The following is a 24686-nucleotide window of genomic DNA, read 5'->3' on the forward strand; positions in this document are numbered from 1 at the left end:
GCTCCATAATTGAGGCAGAACCTGTGGTGGAGGTCGAGAGATAATATTTCACATTTTGTCTCCTCTCAAAAACCAGCAGAGGTTTACAAAAAAAAACAACCCAACAACAATGTTCATATCAGATTCGGTCAATAACTCCTTAAAATTTAACATTGCAGGCTCTCACCTTGATTTTTGGTTCAGCGTTTTAATTGGATCAATACTAAGACAACAAAGGCACTCAAAAAGTCTACTCTACAGCTGTACTAAAGCACACTGAAATCCTTTGTGACCACAAATGAATCACACATCTCTCCTAGACAGACTGGTGCATTTGCATATGGAGCAAATCCAAAAACACAATGTTCTCCATGCCACCCTTTGGGGATAAGGGTAGTTGCACAGTACAGACAAAGCATACAGTTAATAATGTCTCAAAGACATGCACTTTTTTAATGGTTACACATTATGAACTACATCATTTTCACCTGGTGTTCTCTTTGATAGACAGGTTCCCTACCCGTCAAGCCTTATGTGCTGTACCTATACCCAGTGAAGACATATTGAAATTATTCAGCTCCTCTCAAGTGCTGACCTAAATTGAGGTGAGCGGTAGAAATATTAGCACTTGATGAAGTCAAACATCTTTTTCAAACAGCCTTAACTAGATTAGATCACTTCTTATATAAGTTATAAATCTCTGAAGACAGACTTGTATTTATTTGTGACTGACAGACGTTCTTATACCCATAAAGAAACATTCAAAGCTACCAAACTCCTCTGTCCATCACAAAGTCCCTCTCCATATTTAAGAAAAGCTCAGCTTCTTCATAAACACCTCTATATCTGATTGACGAAAAGAAAAAAAAAATCAGCTTTGTACTCTATACATCTATGCATCTCACTGATTGGACTTGAACTTAGCTTTATGGTACTAACTCATTCAATCTTTTGATCAGATTCTTGCTTGTGTTGTATTCATTCTCAGATGTGCATCTCCTTGGATAAAAGTGTCTGCTAAATGAAATTGTAACAATGCAATGTTGTGACACAAAGAAGTGAGTGATCCTTCCTCGACTCAGGAATGTAGAGGTCAATTGCTCATTTTCTAGCAAACACAGAGGAGAAATGCTGACCAAATGTGTTCACACAGTAATGGCCTTTGTTAGGCAAGAGCACTTTCCACAAGCATGATACTGTAGAGCTATTACATTCACCACAAATCAATCACATATAGCACAGTACACAAATTTAAAAAGTTCACAAAGTGAAGCCTTTGGAGAAGTGGAAACCCTCACATCTAATCTATATTATTAACATTAAGAGAAAATGTAATGCAAATATAATGCTACACACTGTGGATAAAATGACTGATTAAAATACCCATATCTCACTGTCAGATGGGTGACAGATGAATCAATCAGTGATATTGCTCAAGTAGAACATTTTAATGAAGCTCCATACCTTTACATAAATATGAATAGGGTTCACTGAAAGGCTGCACAAGCTAATCTATAGGCTGATACTTGATATCCAGGCCAAAATAGATCTAATGATCAATACCCAGAGCCTAAATATCACAATGCATGTATTTGCTATGGATTATGTTAATACTGCAAACACATAAGATTAAGTCTTTACTGAGTGAGAAAATGCAGAGATTAAAGGAGTGTTTTTAGGGCTATATTTTGGAAATGTTGCAAATCTTCAATGCAGCCTGCATAATAGATGCAAATCAATGCAAAAGTATTACAGAGAATGCCAGAGATATTTCTCTGCTCAAAATCCGGATATGACTGATTTTACCTTTTGCACTTGAAATCCTACACCCACACCATGGCAACACCCAACTACAACCATCAGCATACTCATTTTCATGTCAGAGACACACTTTGTCGAATGTGCGTGCAAAATACTGCATGTCACAGCACCTTAACAACAACAACAACAACAATCTGACCTGACTGGGAAATGTCAGATGAAATGATTAAGTTATTAGCTCAACTAACAGGCGAGTGAACATTCAGGTAGAAATACTGCATTGCTGGTTATATACAAAGTTAGTCAGATACTGCACCTGTGCACCACTGCACCACTCAGGCATTCAAAATAAAATTACCCTGCAGATAGGTGAGGGAAAGTTATTGAGCTCATGCTGACAAGGTTGTTGAATAGATGCCATGAATCTTAAGGCTCACGGAGGTTACCATATGTTTCAGAGTTACCACAGCAACTGCGACCACTATCACAAGGACATCTTTGGCAGCTTGCCATTGCTCATTCATAAGCGAGAAAGAAAGAAGGTGGCTATGGTGGCAGCATGGGGTAGACAGAGGGTGAAAAGGATGGAGATAGCGAGTGAAAAAGATAGACACTGTCTGCAGAGATTATGAAAAATAGAACAGGATGTTTTTTCCTTTTCATTTTTAATTTGTTCCCATCACATATTGTTGCTGAGTTACATTTTATCATTATTTCTTCACTTGTTATTTCATCATGAGTTACAAAATATTATTTTCGATTTTTTAAATTTACAGGAAGTCATCCATGTATGCCCCCTTGCCTCAGGGTAACTTTAGTTGTTAACCTGCTGTTGGGGACAGTTATGAGTGAAGAAAAGATAGTTTGTTTTGCTGTGTCTGCATCGATTATAGAAGATTATTCTATGAGAAACTGTTGCCCACGTATCACCCGCAGCCCAGAGTGAACTGAGTATGTTAAACATCAGGAATTCAGAATTACAATGCATGATAGGCTTGTTATATAATGAGAAAAAAAGGAGCCAAATAAAGAAAAAAACCTTCTCTTAACCTTCAATCTAGAAACTATCCATATTTATAAATCATCCTAGAATTTCAAATGAATTGCTCTCCTCTGTTAGTCGCTCCAAGTCTTGTGTTTCTTCCCCGATGCTTATGCTTGCTTGTTTTGCATTTTCATTGTGTCTTTCAGATTTTTCTCTATTCATGCAGCCCTTCAATTCTCATATGTACGCTGACTGGAGGTCTCAGATGGAAAGCAGGCACCAGTCTGTTTCACAGCCGGCCAGGATTATAGAACATGAGGAACAGATGCCCAGGTGAAATACTGCTTATATAAGTTTAATTCTATATGCTTTTGGGCAACTAATGATTAGTCATTTAACAACATCTGCAGTTTGGTGCTGGATAAACCTTGCTTTCCGTTGTACTCATCAAAACAGTTTTGTCTCTGTGTACACAATCAAGCTCCATTGAGCCATCAGTCAAATGAAGCATCTGTTTCTTGGATTGTCACTTCACTGTTTCACACATCAGGATGTTCTCACACTCTGCACATTTGCTCCCTCTGCCATCTTCATTCTTCATTATATGTTATATGCACATGCTGGAAAGTCCAGTATAAAGAAATCAAATGCTCCTATGTCATTTGCAGTTCATCCTTCCATCCTTGGTTATCCTTCGAGCAAACTGCAAAGATCCATGAATTTTTTAGATGAGAATTATTCCTCCTCTTTGCCTCCTCTCTCTCCTCACACCTAATATCATTAATGTGTTTCATAATTTACCAGTTGGTGGTGTGCTGCTTTGCTTTGTCCATTATTTCTATAATGGTGGACCGTGATAAGAACAACCTAATGCCACTGTAAAACATTCTTGCTCACAGTAGCATCAGCATTAGTCTGATGGACAGCAAGAAACAGATGGCTTGCTTACTTAAGACTTTGGTTTATTTAGATGATTACAAATGGATGTTGTCAAGCATGATGCTTCCTCAGCTTTGAAATGCTCCTCGAGGTGTGACTGAAAGCCTTTTAATGGCTTGATCTGATTTGGTCTGATTTGCTAATGGATGAAAGTGAGACTGATGTTTGCAGGCAAACAAGTAGACCTTTGATTCTCCATGTGGTGTTATTGACTTAAGGGTACCTGAGTGACAGGTTGTTGTGTTGTTTGCTGTGTGCTTAAATATAGCATCTTTTTTTATTCTAAGCCCTGTTTGTAAGCCAAAGGTTGTCGGAATTTATAATAATGCGAATAATTAATTGAAATAACAATACCATAATAACGAACAAAAAACCTGACCTGAACTGCACAGATGTACCCTGACTGGATGGAGAAGAATCTATTAGCATATGTGATAGCTGAAAAGTGTATACCTAATGTACAGTAAATCAATATCAAATACTTTATAGCTGACGTTGACCAAAGATAATTATGATGTGGCTGAAAGATAAGCAGACAGGAATTAACATAACTCATCTCCGGCATTCGTAATGCAGCCTCAAACTGGGGGTAATGCTTCTCCTAAGATACACATTTAAACGTCTCTGCAAACTGAACCCATCCTTGTGTTATGGGTAACAGTAGGTCACAGAGACTCTCACTGGAGGCAAATCTAAACACTGCATTGTATATACCTGCATGTCAAGGAAGTCGATTGATTCAATTCACGAGGTGGATCCAAAATGGCGATGAAAACAAGTGTAAATGTACTGTATAAACAAGTATAAAAGAAACCACTATAAAACTACCAATATGCATGTTTGTCTACGTACAGCCAGGAGAAGCATTAATCCAGGTTCAGAAGTCTAATCGAAGGTTGAAAATCAGAGACCAGTAAGTGGTGCCTTTTTCTAATCATGTGAAGGAAAGGTTTACGTTGATATTTGAGCGAAAACAAGACATTGTTGGTCGTCTTTGTACAGCTTTCCTAATGTCTCCCTCAAGCTATTCTGTCCATGGCCTTGCCAGACCGCAATGAGAAAAGCAAAAGTCTGCATGATATTGGCAGGATAAAAATCTTGTATTTGACTCCTCAATGTTGCTATTGCTCCAGGAAACTGAAGTAATCTAGGTATTTTTAGTTAACAATAAAATATCTATTTTATCCATTCAGTTGTTATTAAATGACTAGTTCACTAAAGCAAGTCCAGTTGCCCGTAATATACCATGACTTGAAGTACTGAAAATCTTCATACCTTTATACTACTTGGCTGGAAGTGCATCATCTTCTCCATCATTTCCTTGCTGGAGATGTAATAATCAAAACATATTGGTAAAGCATTCCTGCACACATCAGCAGAAGCAGCAGTTGCAGTATTGTCATCTGGTTTGATGGACAGATGGCGTTATCACTAGTTCATTTAGAATACTTTCCAGATGGTTGCCAACAGATACTGTACTTGTATCTTCACAGTGATTTCAACTTCTACAGCTTTTTACAACACATGGCCTTCTGCCTCCTCACATCCCTAGAGAATCACCATCCCTGGTGTATGGCTGCAGAAAGATGTTCAATATTTCCCCTGACTCCTCAACATCTCCCTCCCAAAAGGACAATCCGCGACTAGAGAGAAAGAGACGAACATTGAATCATGGATGAGAGGTAGTCAGCCAGCTATGCCTGCTCACTGGGAAAAAAAACACTGGCATTTATCCTCATTTGACATTGCTGCGGTTAATGCAGTTCTTGTTCCAAATTTGCCAACCAGTAGGTTTATGTCATTTCATGCTTTATGCAACCACAGCACATTTTAGAGTATCATACAACTCAAAAAGGATCATAGTATAGTCCTTTGCAGATTAAAGCTTTATGTGATTCGTTTTTTCATATTAAAATATAATCTTTAATTAGATTTTTGTTTTTAATCAGTGTTGTATTTGAGTCTTGGGTGTGTGTACGGACCGCCTTACAGGATGTAACAAAGCTGTTAGCTAAACTTAAGACCTTTCAGAAATGCTCTGTGGTTAGCAGCTAAATGGACAGATATTTCCCCCAGGAGTTGGTGGAGAGCAAATACCCTAATATTAAAAAGAGATTAAATATTGGACTCACATTCCTCAGATGGACCAAAACAGAGCTCCAAATAAATGCTTTGCTAATCATCACCATAATGACTTCTATCCACTATCCAGTGACCTAAACATTAGCTTTAAATTAAATTAATGATTTTTTTGTAAATGTTATGACCTTTATTCTGTAGGAATCCTTCTTAATATACTATATATCTATTACCTAGTAATAGTAGTAATGATAGCAGTGATTTTAGTAGTAGGCAGCAGAAACTACAGTTACTGGTGGTGATACTGATTATATGTGAGAAAAGGTGCACTATAAAACTGCTTGTACTTGTTTTTGCTGATAAATAACAAATACGATTCTGGGTGCTAGTGACCTAGGGCACAGCATCCCACGCTCGCGCACTCATTTGTCCTGTATTACTTCTGTTTTCACTGCTATTGTTACTGTTTGCCTTAATCTCATCTCTATTACATATCAGTTTCTGGTTCATATTGTGATGGCACTCCAAGGGCGAGAACATCTTCACTTTTCTGTCTCTACCTTTAGTTGACTCTGTTTTCTAGACACTGTTTTCTGTCTATTTCTAAATCTACTATGAGCTGGTGCTCCTGGCTGGCGGTGGGATAGTGTTCCTAGGGCAAGGCCTCTCTCTCTTTCACTCACTCACGCACAGACACACGCACATACACACTCTCATCTTCTTGGTGGGCAGGCAGTGGGTGTGATGACTAAGCCAAGGTTGGCCATGTGCTAGAACATAATCCACTGAAAGCCAGTATCCCTCCTGCCCACCTACCATGATTTATCACTCAGCAGCATGCTATCACAAATTAGTAAAGGAAGAAAAAGCTACATTACTTTCAGATGTATTGTGTAAAAGTGTATTAATTGTACACAAAAGTTTATTTAATTGCTATTTTTTGCTTAAAAATATAATCTAATGCAGCTGTTAACTTAAATATTACTGATAGCAATATATACACACTTCTAAAAAAGATTGTCTAGTGACCAGCCATGCACAAACGAGATATAGGAATTTATAATTCAATAAAACAATAATAAAATACTTTTTTTTTTCAAACTGTGATTTCAGCACTTTTTATGATTAGCAATCAGCAGCAGTTGCTGACACTAAGGGGATTTGGACTTGGGAGCATTTAAACAACATGTTTTATTTTTAGTGGTTTAACAGGGAAGAATCAGACCATGGGAATACTGCAGTGTTAAATTAAATCACCTGTAAAGTTAATCCTTCATCAAGGCATGCCTGTTAACAGTGTCCAAACTGTCTGACATTACCCTTAAGGAGTCTTATCATTGGGTACCAGAGAACATGTTTACTTAAACAGAGAAACAAAGAGGAAGAGGAAGAGGATGAGAGGAAAACAGAGAGGGAGAAACGGGGAGGGAGGCTGACTGTGGTAACAGAGATGCACTGGGAATAGAAAAGAAAGGAGGATGCTGTCTATTTTTAGGTCCAGATAACATGAGAGAGGGGGCCTCACTCCTCCACTCCTCCTCTCTTCATCCCTCATTTCCCACATTCCTCCTTGGCACGTGCAACAGACACTCAAGACGGCTCTGTGTGCCCTGAATACCAATAAGAAAGAAGCAGCTGGATACTGGCAGGCTGACATTCCTTTGCCTTCTCTTGTCTGCAGAACAGAGACAAGACAAGGACTGGGTGTCTGACAGTACACGCACACACACACACTTCAGAGGACACAACAGTCAAGGTAGACAATAAACCGATAAGGGCACACTGTTTGACGTGAGTGACACTTGAACTACGGAGCAATGAAGATGATGGACGATAGGCTTTGTTGAGCGTTTCACAACAACAGTCACTCTTGGAGTGATTCAGACTGTCATCAGGTAGAATCTATTAAATTTGTGTTGCGTCAGGTAGAAGGCTATGGGACCTTCAAAAGAAATGCAATTAAAAGCTTTTTACTGCTAAGTTTGAAAGTGAGTTGTAAAAATCACAAGATTGTCAACTTCTCATCTATTACCCCTTTTCCACCAACGCAGTTGCAGTGCCGGTTCTGGGCCAGTGCTTAATTTGGAACCGGTTTTCCTGTTTCTACTGACAAAGAACCGGCTCTCGGCCAGAAAAACTGGTTCCAGAGTGGCACCAGTTCTTTGCTGGACTAGAAGAATGAACCACTTACGGCAGAGGGGCAGGGGGCGGGGTTATTGAGACCAACCACAACAAACAAGACTGCATAGTGGTGAATAGATAAGGAGTGAATTATGCCTTGAACATTTGCCTGATGGTGAAATTCATACACATTTACGTTGTGAGTTAGCTGTGCTCTGCCTGATAACGTTAGCTTACAACAAAGGCTAACAACCATCTCAATCCTGTTGAGCAGTACAAATACGTTGTATCTGCCGTGTTCGGATGCGAGCCAGGAGCAACAGCTGTACAAACGCATAGTCTGCCATCATTGTTGTTGCTTCTTCTTCTTCTTCGTATTATTGTTGCTTCAAAGTTGGTACAAGTCTTTATGGGAAAGCAGCAACGTATACGTATATGGTGATGTAATGACGTGGCTCCCTAATCACCTCGAGCCGTGGAAAAGCAAATTGGTTCTCAACTGGTTCAGAACTGGTTCACTCGACTGTGAACCAGCACCAGCACTAGAACTGCTTTGGTGGAAAAGGGTTATATGTGCAGCGTTTACAACTGGGATTTAGCAGTGACGCCTTTTGGAAATAAAACTGCCTCAGCTCTATACATTCATACAGGACAGATTCTTTACTAGCAAAACTTAGAATCTGGAGATCGAAATCATGCGATCCATCCTCACTTGCTCCAATACTACCTCTCCCATAACCCTCTGCAGGGCTCTACATTACAGGCAAGAGAAGCTAATATCAACAAATCAAATCAGTCCAGAGGAATAGAGAAACCCTTCCCACCATATCCTAATGCATTGTAAATATGACCTTGTCTTTTTTTTCACTGTCGAATCTCAGATAACATTTTTTTTCCTTTGAAGAGCACAGGCAGCACAAAAGGAAGTAATTCTACCAATATACATGTCCAGGAGATCTGCAGTGAGGCTTTATTGGGAGATGAGAAACACAGTTAACAATGTCCAGTCACTGATGTACAAGCCAAGCAGAGAGGAGATAGAGACTCTGACATAGAGTTTATTATGTCTCAGTGAGCAGAGGTCTGGAGTATTCAGATCCTTGTACAAGCAGCAATAAAACAGTCTAAATAACGCAGTATAAACCTACATGTAATTAAGTTTTAATGCGCAATGAACCCATTATTGTTTTCAGATTGGCTTCTTAAAGGATGTTAATTTTCTGTTTAGATTGTAACTAATCTCTACAGCATTTGAGTCAAGATGGGGCTAATTTTAACCACTGTGGTACTGGGTATTTCATCTATCACAATGCAATTTTATATTATACATGATTTTTGAAATCTGCTAAGTATTAACTACTGCTGTCAAATAACCACATTATTTACTTGTGAAATGCAGAGAAGTAGAAGTAGCACAGTACATTGCACAAAATATAAAATACTAAAGAAAAGGACAAAATTGTTCTTATACTGTACTTCAGTAAATGCATTTGTAGCAGTTAAAAGCAGTGGATCTAGAACTTTTCACCCTTTTATGTATATAATTATAAAAAGTGTTGGTGAAACAAACCCAGCTAAAGTACTGCAGGCTTTCACGACATGAGCAGCCCTCTCAAATGGGTGTGAACGTTTGATCACTCGTACACGTGCACTTGCACAGTAATACAGAAACACACACAAAGACAAACACACTCGTGTTCTGTCACTGCGCTAGCTAAGGGTGTGCTGGACACATTGTTGAAGTGTTTGAGATAATAGCATTTGACAGACTGCTGGTGTGGTTGTCATGGGGATGCCAACAGAACAGCCACCAGCCACCACAGCAGAAACAAAACGGAGGGCAGGAGAAAGCACAACCGCTGTATACGGCATTGTCCGCAGGAATGCAATCTCTCAATTAGCAAATAAGATACTGCAACCAGGAGTCACAGTCTAGTGAATAAAATAATGGTTACCAAGATAAGGTATTCTAATGACAGTAGTGGAGTACTGGTATTTGTTTTACTGGCCACATTTTGCCTATAAAGAAGGATATAATTCAAGCAAGGAATTTAAAAATGTACTTTAGGCATGACAATGCTAACAACGACATGCACGCATGCCCATATTTAGAATGCTAACATGTTGATAAAAAGGTCTAATGTTTTTCATGTTCACCATCTTAGTTTGGCACATTTTCATGGTATTATTTGCTAATTAGCGCTAAACATAAAACAGATCCTTTTTTTGTTGGTATTTGGTTATAAACTCTACTCCTCACCACATGTATTTTTATGAAAAGTGTGTATTAATACTATATGCATTTGCATTGCCAACTCTTTCAAAACAGCTCTAATTAATCCTGTTGTTTACATTGTTGCCTTGACAGACTTTTCATTCATTTAATGTGGACAATTTTCCTCCTCCCAGATCTTAATTTACCTCCTCATATTTTACAGCTGACATAATTCTTTCAAGTACATCTCCAAATATAAAAATATATGGAAATAATACAGGCTGCTTGGCATTTCCTTTCATATTACATAACCAGCAAGCCAAGTTATTTAAACCCCACATTTTATGCAAAAAAAATTGTTCCTTATCTCCCTGTATTTAAATATAGCAAAAAAAACTCTCCTTTTTCCAAAGGTTTAATTTAAAGTTTGCCTGAGTTTAACTATATCATTATATATAGTATGCTATGCTGAAGCATTACTGTTTCATATAAGGACACTTGCGCATAAGAAATTCACATCTCGGTTGCATACATTTTCTTTATGGCATACTAAACTAGAAAACATTATTTTGCTTCTTTTTAGCAGTGAAGGGCACAAGATGAAAAAAACCAACAGTAAGTTGAATCAAGATGGCGCCCAGGGTTTATAGACTGTGCTTGCTAAGCTGAACTAATGGTGTGAAGCTGTGAGCCTCTGTAGGCTGCAGGTGGAAGCTGCTCAGCACACAACAACCTGTAAGCTGTGTGTGTGTGCGTGTGTGCGTGTGTGCGTGCGTGTGTTTCTCTGCCGCAGTGATGAGTTGAAAAGTGCACAGTTTTAGACAAAGGTGTGTCTCCTTCTGTTTGGCAAATGTATGTCTGTATGAAAATGCACCCTTTGGAACAATTGCTGTTTGACTTTTATTATTTTGCTCATAATGGATTTGCGTGATGGCTTTCAGTCATTGCAGGCTAATCATTGAGACATGATTGCTTCTGGGAGAACAACTCCTCATTGTTGAGAGAGACACCGAGCTGCAGGGGGACAATCAGGCCAGCACTCTCAGTTACAGTTCCAGTCAATTTGGATGGAAAATGCCACATCCAATGGTTGTTTGTTTAGAGAGAGTTCCCAATAAAGCCATGAGTCACCAGTGAATCATTTCACACAGGAGGAGAGATGACTGTGCTCCAATAGGGTCTAAATACATTCCTCTATTTTTCTCTGTGTGAGGATAAAAGCTGACTGGAGTGGCATGGACTCTGACTAGGGCTGTGATGACTTCAAAGAGAGGCGAGGGATGAGAGAGGAGGGGACAGAGAGACAGAGGTGGATGGATGCCTTACTGGTAAGGAGGCACACACTGAGGGTTTAGAGGGGAGTGGGCATGAGGGGGGCGGAGGGATGTAGAAAGGGTGAAAGTGCGCATGTGTCAGGGTGAGCGAGAGAGACAAAGAGAGAAACTTGTGTGTGATATTGCGAGTATATGAGAAACATCAAAGACCTGAAACTGAACAAAAGAGGGCATGAGAGTGGGAGGGGAGAGTGAGAGGAGAGAGGGAAATAAAAGAGATAGAAATAGAGAGGGCAAAGTGTGAACACCAGAGCGAGAGACAGACCGTGAGGGAAACTGGGTTGAAAAAGTCTTGGGACTGAGAGAAATGTTTTCACAAGTCTAGACAGAGAGTGAGAGACAAAGAGAGACAGTGAAAAGTGATAGGATGTTTTGTAGAAAGACTACATTTGTGCTTCAAGCTGCCAAAATACACTGCAGGGAAAGGAGGTAATGCATAAAATATTCTGCAGAGAAGATAACAAGATTTCTTATTTATGTTTACTTTTGAAGGCTCTTGAAATCTGTTTCTAGCTTTGGCTATGATTTGAGCTGGTTATGAAATATACAACAGTGGAACAGCATTCCCTCAATTATTTTTGTTTTTCTTTGACAGCATGCTTAATCTAAAAAAATATTCATCAAAACCAAAATGATATCTGCATTGCAAAAATTCACCAAAACATGTTAAAATGACATTTTTTTTTACAGTGTATACATATCTAAAATGTCTCACAACTGATATTAGACTCATGCTACAGCAGATATGCTGTTGACTTGTCTTTAAGTATATGTCAAAGAGTCACTTACTATGGGCTAAATGCAACCGGAGGTGAAGATATATGTAGGAGATGCAAATGCAAAATGACAAGAAGACAGAATACCAAGTCTCTGCAATAAACAGAAACACAATGTCAAACACATCAGGACATAGAGACAAGCAGGCAAGTGGGAATTTATACAAAGTAGACGGAGTATGTGAAAGAACGAGCTGTCACCAGAAACAACTGGGGAGTGCATTAGAAGAGCCTGAACAGAGTTGAGATGCAGATGGCGTATGTGGAGATGGAGGGTCAGGAGAGGAGGGACGGAGACATAAACAAGGAGAGAACAAGGACACATAGATGTATGGGACAGATGCACAGACACATACCCAGTGTATAATGAATACAGAGAAATAAAGAAAAAATACCAAATAAAACTATCTCGCTTTCTGTTTCCTACAGAATGTTACCCTCTAATTTTCTCTTTTTAAAATTTATTTATTTATTTATTTGTTTCATTCCTGACGGAGCCTCTCCGTCCTCATTAAGACCATCACACTAAGAAAAAGATTCATTCACAACTCTGGCCGGGGCTCTCTTGTAATCTTTTGCTAAATGTTGAGTTGGAATTAAATGACCAGACAGAGGCGAGGCCTGAGTCAGCCTCTATCTTAATGCCCAGGCTTCCTTAGACCCTTATATAACCCTAACAGACAGGACTAAGGGCTCCAGCTGTGGCAGACATATACAGAGGGGAGAGCTTAGAGCAAGACGTGCCTAAGTATCTTTTCTGTCTTCATGGAGCAGCCCAAACTATCACCCAGTTCCAGTATTCTAGTATTAAATATTTTATCACTTTGGTGACTATCCCTGCAGTACAAAAGAACCACATCAAGATATTGAGTTGACACACCAAAGAGGTTTTTCTAAAAAATGCAATTTTATCCTCAATGATCATATGCAACTAAAATGCCAAAACAATTTATGTTAACTCATAACATTTAGTGGCAATGCAGAAAGTAGTTTGCCAGTCCTGTTTGGATGACCATATAAAGTGCGTTCCTTTGATCCTACAGACCCAGATTTGGATCTTGGCTAGTAGTAAATGTTTTTTGTTGTTGCAATGTTTAACACAGACAGTCAGTAACCTTGGTGCTGTTGCCTAAAATGAACCATACTTTAATGAGTAATTTGACATTTTGGGAAACATGCTTATTTGCTTTCTTGCAGGGTGTTAAAAGTGACAATCAATACCACTTTCTAGTCTATAGTAAATATGAAGGTGGTTAAGTTTACTTAGGGTAGGCTAGAAACTGGGGGAAACAGCTAGTCTCAGCTGACTTTGTCTGAAAGGAATCAAGATCCACCTCCCATCACTTCTAAGGCTGATTTATTAACACATTGTACTGTATCTTGCAACTGTGTGTTTGTCTATAAAACATGCATAATGTGTTTATTTGTTTCTGGTCTTTGTCCTCTATCTCCATCTCCTCTCTTCAACTTCATCCTGAACAAATAGTTATATGTGTGTAACCTGAGGCTTGTAGAGAAGCAAAAAGCATGTTTCCCAAAATATCAAACTATTCATTTAAATGTTACATTATATTATAGAAAAAAAACTTTGACAGTGAATACTTGACTATAACAAGTTTTTTTTTTCTTTTTTTACCTTAGCAGTGCTGCATTGCTGAGTGCCACAGTGTCATTTTCAATACTACCAAAGGAGGGCACCCAAGTTAGAGATTTTTCCTTTTGTTGCCTGACACCAGGCAGCATTAGATTCCCCCCTAAAACTATGTTGCTAGTGTGAAATAGTTGCATACTGTATGAAAATATTTCTTGGGAGAAAAGGTTGCACTCTGGCCCCCTGCCCGAGACTTTTTATAGCTCCAAGTTAAAACAAGCTACACGTTTTAAATGCATATTTGAGGAACAAGTTTAACAGCCACTAAATGTGACTACTTGCCAAGCTATCAAAGACTGAGTACTTATGAGTATTCACAAGTGAGAGAAAGAAAGAGAAAGAGTCGTGTTTAATGTGACTCTGATAGTGCCGCCTATGGTACTGTATATAGCCTCTCTGCATGTCTTGCCTTTTGTTTGTTCATGCCACATTATATTGTCTCTTTGAAGACCAAAAATAGAGCTGGGGAGAAAAAACTAGTCACATAAACAGTGCCGTGCGCATTCTCAAATTCTTTTTCATTAAAAAAGCCCCCAGTCACTTGTGGTATTTGTGGAATGTATCAGTTATACATTGTATTCTGAGAAGATGCACCATGGCTGGTTGGATTATCGTAGCCCCCAGTAATATGATGGGATACCAGAACTACGCTACTATTGACTGTAGCATGTGACACCGATGCCAGCCCCTCTAATTGTTGTTTAGGTATTGACGTCAGCAAATACAGGCAAAAAGGATTAGATTGAAACATACAAAGCCATAATTTTCCATCTAACAGTTGCTGCCAAACACCCACACTTACTCTGTAGAGTGTGTGCAAAAAAGAACATGCATGTTTTCATATACAGGAGCAGAAATCGCCTGGCTGGCAAGATGAGCCCTACTTCACACACAAAGATTTCTCTCAGATCTGGCAATTATAAATCATCCCACCTTACCCAATCTGTCCCCCCTCTTACTGATCTTCTGATTGCAGATTGAGGGAAAAGTACAGTACAAGAACCCTTCAATCTACTCTTAATGGAGAAAAAGCTGAAAATGAATTCAGTCCCCCCATTCATGATTGATGAACAATGGAGGATGGCTGGGGAAATGTATTGACAACAGGGCTGAATGATATTGGGAAGTTTAATAGATGTAGATTAGGCCTAGACATAAAAATGTTTCCCAATAAGAAGATGTTCTTTGTGACTTTGGAGTAGTCTAAACCAACCTCACTGTATTAATAATGGCTGCAATTGTGTATCATCTAACAACACTGTGTTACTGCTGTGTTGCAGTGATGCACAGGAGAGGGAAAGTTTTGTCCCTGCAAAATGATCTCTTGTACACAACCATTTAATCAATTGACAAATCAATAGCATGCACTAATACCTTTGCCCTCTTTGTTATTTCTGTTTGTTCATTACTTCATTACTGAGTCACACTAAGGGGAAATGGTTCAAATCCCATAGTGCAACATCAGCATTGTGAGATTTGCGGTGGACCAACTTCCCTGAAATTGAAAATTAAAGAGAGAATATGACATGAAATCAATCGCAGGACTAGTGTGGATAATGATTACAAGCATATATTAAAAGGTTTGCTTGTTTGTTTGTTTTTTACTATGTTTGTGAAGGAAATACCTGATATAAAGGTGACAATAATTATAGGCGATTATCTGACATTGTTTAGTCATACTGTAAAATGGTGAAAAGTGCATGAACAATAAGAAGACTCACAGACTCATACAATACATGCCTTTTGCATCATTGTCATCTGCAGCATACACCAACTTTCACTAGTGACCAATTACACTGTATTGACATCTATATAAGTACCAGAATGTAAAGCAGTACTCTCATAACAATAACCGTGTGATACAGTGTTGCATGGGTTCAGTAGGGGAAAACAGGGCACAAAAAAAACAATAAATGTACGGAAGCCAAACTGGCTGGTGGAAGAACAATTACTGGATGCTCGTCAGCATCTCAGCTGTAAGTAAGAGTGGGCTGGTGCCTCAGCTGTCTGAAACTACACCACAGAGGAAGATTAGAGTCCAGCAGTTACAGTATACTGTAAAAAATGTAATCATACCACTGGAGTCTTAAGAAACTTTTTTTTCCAGAAATGACTAAAAATCAACTTATTTGAGCAACTTATTTGTGCAATTAATTTTTTTTTTTTGCACAAATGTAGTTGGAAAAGCAAAAGAAAAAAATATATCACGTATTCTACCACACAACAGAAAACCGAAATGTTGTGCCATGTCTAACAGAAAATGTGTCAAAGAATAGATAAATCAACATAGGTGAGGTTCTGAAAAGAATTTTGTTTGGGAGACTGTATTTGTGCTCATCTTAAGATTTTTGTACTGATTTAAAGCTGTAAAAGACTGGTGTGTACAGTAGATTTTGACTTTCTGAGGATGGAGAGAATGTAGGGAAAATATCCATATTTTACTTTATCTACATTATATGTTAAATATAGCCATTTAAATATCTGTAAATGTCTGTTCTATTTCCACTGTCAAACCCTTAACATAATCACAAGCAGTGCACACTGACACACGCACCCAATCACAGACACACACAAAGCGCTGGCTGGTGAGAGAAGATGTTCCCTCCTCATCCTGAGTGGCTATGAACTTCACTGAGCTGTTTTAGGCTTGCATAAAAAATTCAGCACTCTCTCTTAGCAACATTCGCCCTACATACGGCATACACACATGCTCATACATGCATCACAGCATTATTCATGCTACACACATGTGAGCAGGCATGAAGAAAACACACACATACACTCTGCTGCATTTGATGATATAAGCCTGACACAGTTAATAATGTGAGCAGCAAGACATCACAAAGGCTTTTATATGGTAAGTAATTATCTAGACCTTTAGATATGCAGTGCTTATGCATTGAAGATTTTATTGGTATTTCTTGATGAACTGGAGGACTTCTGTCACTGTTTTACTTGTTAGCATCTTGCTTGGATTCATATACTGAGTGATGAAATTTTCAGGGTCACCAGCAAATTTCAATAAATCTGTTCATCGCAAATCCTGGTTGTGTGTTACTTGTCCAAGTGCCACTGCACGTTGAGCTGTTTAAATGCTGCACATGTACTTGTGCATTTACATTTTTCATATGTGAATGTACCGTATGACTTTTGATACATCTATTTATGCACTCAAGCAAGGTACTTGTGTGCATAAGTCCTTGAGGAAAACAGACATCTCTGAGCACATCTCCACAGCAAGCAGGTCAACACCTCAGCTCACCCATCCATTTTCATTAGAGGTTAATGACAGGAGTGGAGGGGTGGACGGACCAGAGAGAAAGAAAGATTAAGAGAGTGAAAGGATATACTGTAGTTATGCTCCCAGTGGAAAGACTATCAAACCACTATTCACTGTCCTTAACCATAAAACTCCCTCCGCTCATATTACATAATCCTTCCACTACTATACACTACTTGCATGGTGTCAACTATTGAGTGGAAGAGGACAGCTGCTAGATATCAACATTTTATATAGTGTTTTCACAGTGTTTTTATGATATGCAAACGGAATGAACAGCAATATAGTGTATAAGAACGTCTTTTCCTCTTGAGAATTCAGCTCATCTTAGTGTGGCCCAGTCAATGTGGGTTGCAACACCTCTGCCAAGTCATCTCCATCTGAAAAGCATTTGAGACACCTGTTCATCCTTTTGGTATCCACATGTCTATAGACAGTGCTCTTCCCATTGCAGTTTGAGTTAAACCCACTCCAGAAACATAATTTCATCCTTGCTGCCTTCACCATGTTCTTTCGTTCTGCAGTGTATCTAGGTCAGTCAGTATACAGAGCCAAGCTGTGACTGTGTGTGGTCACAAAAGTGTGAGAAGTGAAAAACTGTATAATGTAGGAAAGCTGTATGGCTAAGATACTAATCTGACCAAACACTTGAGAATAAGGACCTACTAATTGCCTCCAAATTTTGAAGAAAACAACGTTTAAGTCTGCTATTGGTAGAAGCTGTAAAATTACTTCTTTGATTGTGTGGTTTTAAAGATCCTTCATTGTATGATCAAAAAAGCAGCACTTCCGTATCACCAGCAGGAGAAAGAAGAGACGTCACATGTAATTGAATATCTGGAAAAACCACAAGTCAATATTTTACAAGATACAGCTAGTTTTGATGTCTTTGCATATTTTAATGTAGCTTTGTATAAAAATGAAATTGAATAAGAGCCATGATTTCCTCCAATGTCTTTACAAATAAAACTTACAAGGAATGACAAAACCAGTCACATTCATCCATCTTCTCAATATTTGGCCTACTTTGTGAGCAATCTAGTTTACAAGCCTGCCGTCTTGCTTCAAGAAGATCCTGAAAATTGTGATTTAGGAAATATCAAGAACTCTTTTATTCTACAAGCATAGCAACACTTCCAGCCAATCTTGTCCCACACTGTCAGTAATATTGCCTAACACACTGTGAGTGTTATAAAAGACTGTCAATCTATGATATCATGCTAAGCATATCCCCTTCCTGGTGTGCAAAAGTTGGTGCAGATGGAATGGGAGCATTTACTGAAGGGTGAAGAGAATGAAACAGAGAAATTCACTCAATGCCTGAGTCATCCACAAGTAAGACGAGAAAATGATCACTTCATTGGTGCATCTGAAAGTGAAGTTAAAAACATTACATTGGAGGCATCAGGCAGTGTTAAATGTATGTATTACATTTGTCTGTTATACGTTAGACCCTATAGAACTACACAATAATGATACCTGGGGTAAATGATTTAGGCATTGCATTTTATGTTTAAGAAATGTAACAAATACAATGTGGTTTATACTAAAAGAGATCAGATGAATTCTCTGACTTTTAGATAACAATGTCTGTGCCACCAGGGAACAGAAGCCTTTCCTAATGGTACCAAAAGCAATTTTCAAAATGGTTTATTTGAAGGATAATCTTGAATGTGTCTGTTTCTGTCCAGGGAGAATAAAAGACTATGACCGAATCAGTGCACATGTGGAGCACTGTACATACCCTCATATATCAATAGTTCACACTACAGGTGTTAAAGCTTATGTACATGCAGCTATAATTGGACCTCAAGCCTTAAAGTAAACAAATGTGATCTTCCCTGCAGATTGTTATTTCATTAATCCACGTCATGTTTTTAGCAGGACTGGATTAAGGTGTCTCAACAGTGGCCCATTTCACTCCCTTTCTCTAATTCTCTAATGGAGTAACAGATTTAGCAAAAAAAAAGAAATACACCAACAGGAGAGTAATGAACCGTGGTTGAAAAACCTGTGGCTTCCTCTCAGTTCCATTAATGTCAGTTGGTTAAAACTCCATTCTCCAACATGTTAGAGATAAAAGCTGATGCTTTAACTGGGGAATGTGTGCATACCAGAGTGTCTAACTATGTGTGTGTGTGTGTGTGTGTGTGTGTGTGTGTGTGTATGCTTGTGTGTGTGTAATCATGCTCTGAATCCACATTGCATGCCATGCATGTTGAGACACATTGCATGTTCTCTCCATGCCCTCATCAAACTGATGTAGCATCACAACTCTAAATCATCCATGGCCAAAGAACACAGTCTTACCATTAGTATTAGCGTTTTCCATGGCGCCGCTGATTGTCAAATAAAGTGATGCAAGAAACACACTTGCTCACATTCACAAACACACACACACACACACACACACGCAGAGACTAAAAATAGCAGCTACCTTACCTTTCTGTACACTATCATGTTGGGGGACTCATCCGCTACCCCGTTGGTCCCCTGCCCACCGCTGTTGGTCTGTGCCATGATCCAGTAAGTAAATCTGCCACAGGAAATGTCAGGTGCTCCTGTTGTGGACAGAATGGATATTTTGGTCCATCACATGAACAATGGAGTCTGAACGTGATTTGCCCTTACCTTGCCAAGAATAGAAAGAACAATTTACATAACTTGTTGCCTGAATCACGTTTCAACATGTTTGACATTTCCACATAGACCAGATGTGCAGAGCTTCTATTCCACTACACTTGTTCACATTTCACAAGGTCTTGACAAGGACATTTCTTTTTGGAAAGGCGATTGATTTTGCACAAGGTATAGTTACAGGCACAATGTGAATTCTCAGTGAATAAGGCAAAAGTTCAACCTGAAAAGCCTACCATGCAGGACTACTATCATTCCTTTCTCAGATGAATAATTGTGCCAAAAAAATCAGTGTCTCAAACAGTGATAACCTTTCAATGTGTGTTGACTGCTACAATCTTCACGTCTTCCATGGCATCAAACTATAGATGCATCCTAAGATTGGATTGGCAAAATAAGGTGAGGTGAAGACCCGGACCCTGACAACAGTAGATGCAGTAACAACACACCGTCCCTGGAGGAGGTAGGCTACTCTACAATGCAGCTTATATACACCCATTCAGTTAGAGAAGCCATAGTCAAAACGTGCAAACCTGTGCAAATGTAACGGATATCGTATGCACACTGCAGCTTCATGATTCTTTCTTCTCCTTACGACACCCACACGACATCCTTGGGAGGGTTAGTCTGCAACCCTAAATAGCCTATAGCATGCAAACAGCGAAGTCATGTAACCTGCTCTTAACATGAGGCCGTTAGCACTACTATACTGTGTTTTTCTTACCACAAGCCCCGGGCCGTTTCAGCACCTTGGACAGCTACCGCAAAACGCCCGCGCCCGTTATCGCTCCCTCTCCTTAATCAAGAATAGCGCGTAAACACACAGACAACACAGCGACATCGGTCACCGGAGGAAAAAGGGAGGGGGGGAGAGACTTACCTGAAAAAACGCGCAGCCCGCTAAAGGACTCCTGAATCCGTGCAGAGGTGGAAGCCTATCCCTTCTCGTTCAATGTGTCAACTGGCAGACATAGGAATGCGAGGATTATTCATTGGCAACGTGAAGAGGCAGACATTCGGTGGTCACTTGGTGTGGTACAGCTCTCTGTCTCTGTCTCTATCTCTCTCCTCTTCTCGAAACGATGCTCAAAAGCACGGGCGCGCCACCTTGGAGCGCCGTGAACGCGCATCGATCCATGACCAATCGCGTGTAAGGAATAAATTACAACCCGTTTAGGAGACATACAGCTATTTCTCCCAGCTCATATTGTGCAGTGGTATGCTGGTTCTGAAAGCAAGTATCGAGATTAGAATAGACTCGCAGTGTATTAATATTTTAACAGTTTCAATCTTAATCAAAGGAAGAAATATCAGTTTTAATTTTACACTTTTTCTTAGGCTAGATCGAAAACTGCCTTGAATATGTTCCCTAGACTATATCAGACAGTGCTCTTGAACGTGAATTTGGCAAAGTAGTGTAGCTTACTGTAGAACAATTCAGAGGTAGTTGTACTTTACTTGAGCCTTTCAGTCTTATGCTACTTCACTCTTCTTCACTTCATTTCAAAGGAGAACAAAACTATAAAACAAAAAAATGATGCATTGCAGTCAATGCCTTTATGTAGTAAATCAAACAACCCATCAGCAGGCATATATATATTAGGAAGAATGAGATCCACCACAGCAACAACACTAAAGTGCTGCTTACATGTAAATGCATTAGTCATAAGAATACTTCCTCTATCACTGCCCTTAAAATAGAATTAATGATTATATAAAATTCGATATGTTACTTACACTTAAGGGGGCAAGCCACTCCCAGATCTCCTATGGGCCAAAACTCCTCTGATGGTGTATCAGAGGACACACTCCTGGTGCTCCAGTGACAGTCAATGAGTTGCCCACTTGTGCAGGCAGAGCAGTCACACCAAGCTGGAACTGATAACTATATGTGCATCTGGTTGAAAACTGCATGTCACATGTAGTTAGTATATGAGATCACTGTCATTACTGTAGTCATTTTTTAGAGTGACTTTACAGTTTACATGTGCCGTAAATTCATTGTGACTGTTTTTGCCGTCATGATTTTTAGTTTTTTACTTAAGCCACAAATGTTCAGCTTTAACTCAAATAATAATAGTTATTGTACCTAATCAACTATTTTTAGTTAACTGTCTTCCAGCCATGCATGTAGATGAAACCCAGTTTTCTTACAATAGTTGAGCAGAATTTGAATCCCAAAGAAGCCAGTTTAGCATGACTTTCATTAAAATGTATATATTTGTAGGAGCTGAAATGTAGTTTTTCACCTCATGAAAAGATATTTCACTGAAATTCAGCCCTATTTTACACTAATGTATTTAAAACTGAGTCAGACACTAATTGCAAATGTATTCTGAGAATACATGTAATAATATTGAGAATGTTATGAATGAGTTGCTGTGATTCAATGCACCCAAAGCTGCAGGGAAAAAAACAGAAAATCTCTTAATTTGTTGCAATCTGTGGTTTTGAGGTATGCAGCAGTCCAGGCATGAAAGATGACAGATGTGTCCCTTCTCTTTTATGGGTCTGTATGTTTATCTCCTGTCCTCTCGTTCCTGTTGGCTCTCTCAGGAATTAAGCTCTGTGCAAGGTGGACTTGAACATTCAGTCCAATCAGTTTTCTTGTGGGCTGCAACATCCGAATTTCAATGATGTTCTGTTTTTCAATATAGGGTGTGTATGTTTGTTTGTGTGTGTGTGTGTGTGTGTGTGTGATGAAAATTAAATATAAATAAAAAAAGAAGAATTTCAGTGATGTATGCCCCAATAGGTTACTAAGCCAAATAGCAATAGATGTTACAGCCTCGGAGGATACTGAGTCAGTTGATGTGCGTATATTTTGAGCCTTTTTATCCTTATCTCCAACCCCCACACACTGTCCTCCAAGACTGAACCATTTACTACTACTTACCAATATTTACAATTACTATTCATATACTACTGTGTATACTCCTTATATCTGACCCATAGTGTATTCATATAAATTCATTATTCATACAACCTGTACTTATTTATTTATACCACTGTCTATACACATGTCTTCTAAAGTGTATTCATATTTATACTTCTGTCTGTTGTGTTTATATCTGATCTATATGTGATAGATAGTATTCTTATCATACCTCGAGCTGTTAACTCTTAATTTCATAGCATTTATATTTCATACTGTTCACACCGTTACTAGTGTTCACACTGTATATATCTTTTATTCATATCACTCTGTTCATGTGATTTATTGTGTTAATACTGTTCATACTGTATATATTTGAGCACATTACTTATCCTTATCCTTACTATTTACTACAATTACTATTTATTCTATTTATACCTACCTTCATTACACTGCACTGCATTTACTGCTTCTTTTGCACTTCTGGTTAGATGCTTCACTGCATTTCATAGTCTCAGTACTTTTACTCTGTGCAATGACAATAAAGTTAAATTTAATCTAATGTAATCTTATAATCTGCTTTAATAATCATCTGTTTGTGTGCTTAGCTTTTCTTTTCTTTTTTTTTTACACTGGTTGTGCTGCAAATGGCTCACTGCAAATTACTCTAAACTCATTGTATGGATGCAACTCGATGGCATCAAAGTTCATTTGGATAAATAGAGAGAGATACATTTATTTGGCAATGTGTACAAAATACTCAAAGTTATTGTTGACTTTGATTCCAGAGGCATGTACTGCGAAGCTGGATTAACATACCCTGGATATCTATCTTGATCACTGTGAGCTCACATAAAGGGGTGGTGTTTGCAGTGTCTGACCAATCACAAACATGGAGAAACCCTACTTTACCATGGAGAAGCAGACAATTATTCTTCAAAAAAATGAAGAATTCAAACACATCATCCAGGCCAAAAGCAACACTGTTGCTGCAGCAAAAGCCAGGAAGGAATGCTGGCAGAAAATGGCCGACTCTGTTAATGCGTAAATTTGTGATCAGCACTCTGATCATGCAATTTCACTTTATTCCGGCACATACGTTTCGGGCAATAGCGCTTTCTCAGTGCCCTTCCTTTCGTAACGACATTAACTTAGTTAAATATTCAACATTCAAAATACAAACCTATTATGCGCTTCAACCATTTGAGTGAATGATGTCAAACTAACTGTACTACAGACTTATATCCCTCATGTGCCACAAGGCTTATTTTACAAATATATCTTTTCGTCATTTTTTTACAATTACAATAAATAAATAACGTTATTATGCTCCCTGATCTCAGGATGTAAAACCAACTGTAGAACATACAGAATAATATCCCTCGTCTGCCTCAAAGATTATTTTTTAAATATATATTTTGGTCAATTAAAAAATTGCATTTATCTTTCTCTCCCAAGCGCTCCTCTCAAGATCCGTGCACCAATGCAGGATATTTTCTATGAGAATTGATTGGTCAGAGGTGGTGCTTTTATACTCGTTGATCACTTATCCAGAACATAACCTGCTCAGGAGCAGGTTAGCCGTTCAGCCTAAGTTACCATGGTGATTTACCCCGGTAAGAAGTGAACCAGCGTCGTAGGACAGAAAAACCCAGGGTTAACCCTGAAGTTACCTTGATAAGAGAAAATCCAGCTTCGTAGTACAGGCCTCAGGTCTATGAAGAATAGTCCAAGTTAGAAATGTTGGTGTTATAATGGACTCAATTAGCTTTACTAGCCACAATAACAGCCACATCACAGTAGCAAAAATTACAGAAGATTTAAAGAAACTCATTCGTGCCTTTATCTCATTGGGGTGGCCCTTGTCAGGTTGTCCCCACAGACCCCTGCAGACCTATTCAGAGTCCAGAAGCGAGAGCTCTAACAAGAAGCAAGAAAACTTAGCACTTACATTTTCCCATTCTTACATATTTACACTGGCTTCCAGGTAGTTAAAAACTGATTTTAAAGTGCATGTGTTATTTATAAATCACTGAATGGCTAAGGGTCAAAAT

At 38.8% G+C, this 24686-nt stretch overlaps 1 protein-coding gene across 1 annotated transcript in view; it reads right to left on the reverse strand.

The window, feature by feature from the left end:
* The window catches only part of rgs7a (regulator of G protein signaling 7a), a 46279-nt gene extending 26639 nt beyond the window's left edge, over positions 1-19640 (reverse strand). The window contains exon 1 of the mRNA XM_053332521.1: positions 19563-19640. Within this exon, the coding sequence (XP_053188496.1) occupies positions 19563-19640 (78 nt within the window). The remainder of the gene's footprint in view (positions 1-19562) is intronic.
* Between the last annotated feature and the right edge of the window lie 5046 nt (positions 19641-24686).

This window comes from Scomber japonicus, chromosome 14 (assembly GCF_027409825.1).
Source record: "Scomber japonicus isolate fScoJap1 chromosome 14, fScoJap1.pri, whole genome shotgun sequence".
NCBI lineage: Eukaryota > Metazoa > Chordata > Actinopteri > Scombriformes > Scombridae > Scomber > Scomber japonicus.